The sequence below is a fragment of the Alligator sinensis genome, unplaced genomic scaffold (genome assembly GCF_000455745.1).
Source record: "Alligator sinensis unplaced genomic scaffold, ASM45574v1 scaffold410_1, whole genome shotgun sequence".
Classification (NCBI taxonomy): Eukaryota; Metazoa; Chordata; order Crocodylia; family Alligatoridae; genus Alligator; species Alligator sinensis.
In genome coordinates, this window is record NW_005841972.1 from 647,992 (window position 1) to 653,114 (window position 5,123).

General features: G+C 45.4%; 1 protein-coding gene across 1 annotated transcript in view; it reads right to left on the reverse strand.

Moving 5' to 3' along the window:
* Nucleotides 1-4,974: 4,974 nt before the first annotated feature.
* Nucleotides 4,975-5,123, reverse strand: part of TMEM8A (transmembrane protein 8A) — a 50,381-nt gene continuing 50,232 nt past the window's right edge. Inside the window, 1 exon segment of the mRNA XM_025200641.1 lies at nt 4,975-5,123. This exon segment is cut by the window's right edge and continues 9 nt beyond it. Coding sequence (XP_025056426.1) covers nt 5,010-5,123 — 114 coding nt within the window. The 3' untranslated portion in view covers nt 4,975-5,009.

Sequence of the window (5,123 nt, forward strand, 5' to 3'; positions counted from 1 at the left end):
GTCATTTAGTACTTGTTTATATTAAGTCATTACTGCACAGTCAGTGTCTCGTGTACATGTGACCAATAAGCACCTTGGCATCTACATGTGCACCCCTGTTAGGCTGGAGTAAACTAATTTACTCTGCAGCAGCACATGTGTAGGGCTTGAGGGTACTTCAGTGCCGTGGCTGCCTGCTGGCTAGCCCTGCACTGAAGCACCCTTGTGCCACAGCCCGTCCTTCTGCAGCACACTAAGCTAGGAGGAACAGCCCCGGGGTCCCCCACCAGCTGGGGCTGCTTTGCTCTGGCTCAACATGCTGCAATCCCAGGCACATGTGCAGACGTGCATCTGGCAGCAATAAGCTCCAGAGCTTACTGCTAAGCATTAATAAGAACAGGGTGCATCTACGTGTGTGTACAAAAGGGTTGCAAATACTCCATTACAGTCCCCCAAAGGCCAAGTGCTCAGTTTACAATTAACTTGTAAAAACTGAAGAGAGAGTGCTAAAAACTGGATTTTGAGAAATCTTGGAGTATGTGAAATTTTATGTAGAGAGGTACAAAATTACTAATGATGGCATTTCTACAGGAGCCTAACAGGACAATCAGAGACAGCCCCAAGCCTATAGCAGAAAAACAGAAATACCAGTGGAAAATTAGCTAGATTTGGAACAGTATAAAAATCCTGTCTTCATGTAGCCTGGAACTTAAGGTTACCACTTAGTGTTACCACTCAGCATTTTCTCTTGGATTCTCTGATTACTTGTAGCACTGAGAAAATAAAAGTGTTTTTCTATAGCCACCAACAGAAAACCATTTTTCCTACCACTTTTATGCAGGTACACTAAGTGTTACTCAATCCTCTGTATGTCCATTTGAAAAATATCTGTAGAAAAATATGGCAGCCAGTGTGAAATACTCTGCTCTGGTTTTACTTCAGGGTTTGAAGAAAGATGGAGAATAACTCAGCTGAGCCAAACCCAAGTCGGCACCCCTGCAGATCATTTTGTGGAAACTCTGAATTACCTGAGAGCTGGATTATCTGCTAGAAGGCTAAAGCATTAAAGTATAAGTAGCTGGGCTGTTTTTCAGAAACAAAATAATCCTATTTCCTTTAAACCAGGGAATATGTCCTAAACATGTACTCTTTTTCCATCTCTCAAATGTGGTTTTTAAGCTGTGCAACTGAGAATTTTATAGGATGCTTGATGCCTTAAACAGCAGTCAGATTCCCTATTGCATATATGTAAAATATAATATTATACCAGATATCTACAAGGAAAGAAACAACTACCTTTTCTGAAGGAAGAACAGCAAGTACGATACACTTAACTCAATAATGCCTCAACCAGGCTAGACATACAGATACTGGATCCAATTCCTACAGCTCAAAAATATACGCACAAATAGGTGCTGTTGCAACTTTGCTCTTGCAGTTGTGTTTGTGGCGGTCCTATGCTCAGCAGGCACAGAGACTTTCATATGAACGTGATCTCAGCTATACCTGCAAATAATTCAGCCTGTATGAAGGGAGGCCTAGGTAAGACCAGGTAGAACGACTGGTTAACTATGTTCAGCAAGATACAGAGGGTCAACATATGGAGCCTCCTCCTCAGAGACCCCCTCCATTCCCAAGCTACCCACACTCAACCATCCATGCAATCATGAAAAATCTCAGAGAAGCCAGTGGTTTCTAATCTATTTCTAGTAACTGCTGACTTGACACTTGGGAAATGAAAATGAAAAAATTAGCCTGGTCTGTGCTTTGTTTTGGTTTTAGGGGCTTAATTTTCCTCTGTGAAATGTACTACAGTTTAGCAGTAAAAGCAGGGAATAATGGATTCAGACCCTTCACTGTATAACAGAGATGGACAGAGGGAGCAGCCAATAGCTTCTCATGTCCACACACCCACCCGTAAGGTCAATGTGAACCAAGCATGTCCTACCATGGAGGCAAAGCACAGCTGCCTGAAAGTGCTCATTTTCTGGCTGAGTCCAAGAAACACCTGCAATTCTGCTGTCCATACCCTACAGGTCAGCCATGCTCTGGAGCATGGGTGCAAGGTACTAGCACTAGGCTTTAGGCTTCAGTTCCACTCTGCCAGAAGAGCTACCTCTTCCCTTCCCCAAAACAAGTTCTGACCCTACTACTTAAAGGGAACTGCCGCTCTGTATTTAATTTCTCAGTGGGTGCATCTGCACGAGATGCTTTACTACACAGCAGACTAATATGCTGCACAGTAAAGCCTCACCATCTCCATGTGCATGGCAATTAGGGTGCAGTAGACTAATTTACTGTACTGCCAGATAATCCCGCCAGATACATGTGGTATCCAGCAGTGCAATATATTACTGCTCTTAAACACACAAGTAGGAACAGGGGTTTCAATCTGCATCTCCTACATCTCAACAATTTGCAGTCTGCTCTACTGGTTTTCCTCTCACGTATCTTTTTGCTGTATTGCAGTTCTTTCTTTAGAATGATGTCTGCTTTTCTTGCCAGAAATCAGATGGAAGATGACTCTTTCATCCTGAGGCAGACAAGATTCTTTGGGTAGTGTCTGCCTATCACCTTAGACCAACCCGTCTACAACCAACACCTCTTTTACCCTGATGCATTAGTTTCTAGGACAGGTGCCCAAGAAATAGGAGATCCAGCTTCTAGGCTTCCCTCACCCAGAGGGGTCTGAATCTATGCCGTCTGCTTCCCAGCAAAGCGCTAGAACTACCATGCCACAGCCCAGGCACTAGCTGGAGTACTCTCCAGTCCTCCTCCTGATGCTGACCCATGGTACCCTGCCTTTAAAATTGATTCTATAAACAGCACTGGTATAGTTTCTGCCCTAGTTGGGAGTAGAGACCAAGACCAGAGCCCAAGAGCCTCACTTTCCGAAGGAGAATTCATCTCACAGAGCCATCTTTCATCTGCCTTGTTCTTATTTTGACCCCATGTAGCTTCTCCCTTGTCTGCCCAGTGGGCTGGCTTCAGTAAGAGAGGTTTGAAGTGCTCTAGTCAATGCCTAGCCTTTGGCTTTCTGGTTAGAGCAAGTTGTTAAGATATAGGAGTTTCAGGTTGAAACCTCATCTACAGCAACTCGCACCATCTGTTTAAACACGTGTAAATGACATCAGGAACAGTTTACTCCAGCTCAGATTGAACCAGAGAATATTCAGTTGCATTAATTGCATTTGTAGACATGCCCAGTATAATGCATGAGGGACCACAGACATGGAATACTTGATAAAAGGGCCTAAAGTCACTTGTTCCCAAATTTCTTGGGGCAGCTGCATCCATGAGACTAAGATGCTAGCTGTACACACACATGCCCAGACTAGGCAATCAGCTAGGCTCACAGATGCAGCTGAAAGACTGGACAGCCAATGATTGGTACTCATGATAGAGCTGAGCAGTGTGTATGTACATAGATAAATATGCATACAAAGGTTGATTTAATCATGCTCTGTATGAGAAACAGGGCTCATATTAGAGGGTACCTACCTACAGTCTAGAAGCACTGTGTGATAGTTTCAAACCCGAAAACAACCAGGCTACCTGAGTATTCCATAGTATTTGGTGCTAGCTCTAAACCTTGGGATGCCCAGGCCCTGTGAGCCTTGCACAATCACAAGACTGCATGTCTAACACCAGGACTGAAGCTAAAATGCAGTAGCTGGACTTACAATAGCACTCAACAGTTTCTGTTCCTGATACTGCAAGAGGTGTATGTATAGAGCCATGCTCAATGAGGGGCAGCCTAACTCATTTGTCATCCCAAAGCTACCATTATGCTTCTTCACAGGAGTCCTGACCATTTTTCTCTTCTGTGCTGTCACCAAGACCTAGGAAGCAAGGGACAAAGAAAAAAATGCCTAACATGGTCACCCAGAAAGAACGGGTATGATGGCAGATGCCAGGCTCCCCCAGAGTTCACGCAGAAGGAACAAATAGAAGCTCAGTTAAAAACCCTTCTAGCATCAAACCCGGCACCTGAACCCCTCCCCACTTCGAGATCTGAGTCAATCTTATTTCCCAGCTCTGCTCTAAATGTCATTCTCAACGGCCATGTCCACACAAGATGCTGACTGCACAGTCATCTACTGCTGACTGTGCAGTCATCTACTTGTATAAACAAGTACTGAATGACTGCACAGTAACTTGAGTTACTGCACAGTCGCACCAATGGCTGGCTTTTTTGTAAAGCTGACTGTGCAGTAGTCTAAGACTACTGCGCAGTAGTGTCGTGTCAGTTTCCACCATGTGATACTACAGCACAGCAGTCACAGGCTACTGTGCAGTCAGTGTCTTGTGTAGACATGGCCAAGGATTCTGCTGTATGTTGGCACTGCCCTATGTGGTATGGTGTCATCGCTGGACTTTACCCCCTATCTGCAATGAACCCCAATGTACTTGGGCCTAGCCTGAGTCATCCCCTCCTTGGTACCCTCAGCATCAGCACTACTCACACAAGAGGAACATTTTACCTTTCACCCACATGGTCTAGGTGATGGAGCAGGCTAACAGCTGAAACAGGGACCAAGGGTCTAGGGCAAACCCTTTGAGGATGTTTCCCCTTCCCCAAAAGAACACAGTACCATGACACCCTGCTGGCCTCAGCTTGGGTACTTGTCATTCTTACAGTAAATCAAGGTGTAATCACAGACTCTAGGAAGAATGACCAGACACTGTGCTGGAGACTATACTAGGAGTGGCAGGAGCGCTGTGCCAAAGCACTTGCTGTGGCATGCACCACAAACTGGCATGGCAGGAGAGGAATGGATCTTCTGTATTTTTGAAGATGTGCAAAAGAAGGCTGTTCCTTTCTTTATAATGATTAGAAGCCACCATATTGGCAGGGGGGGGGGACTCCAGTTCATGCTCTTGCCTCAAAGACAGAGGCCAGCTTCTGCCACTGTGTTGCCCTTGCTAACAAATGAGCACATTAGCAGAGCTGTAAGCATGCCTTCTGGGTAGGTTTGCTTATCAAGCAAACTCTTCAACCCACTGGCCTGGTGCCCTTCATGCCTGACTCAGGTCACTGTGTACAGCTCCTCACGGTCATTCTGGCAGATCTGGTAGCGGCAGATGAGCTTCTGTGACCAGGCCCAGGGCTTCTTGTGTTTGTCTTGTGGTGGGAGCAGGAA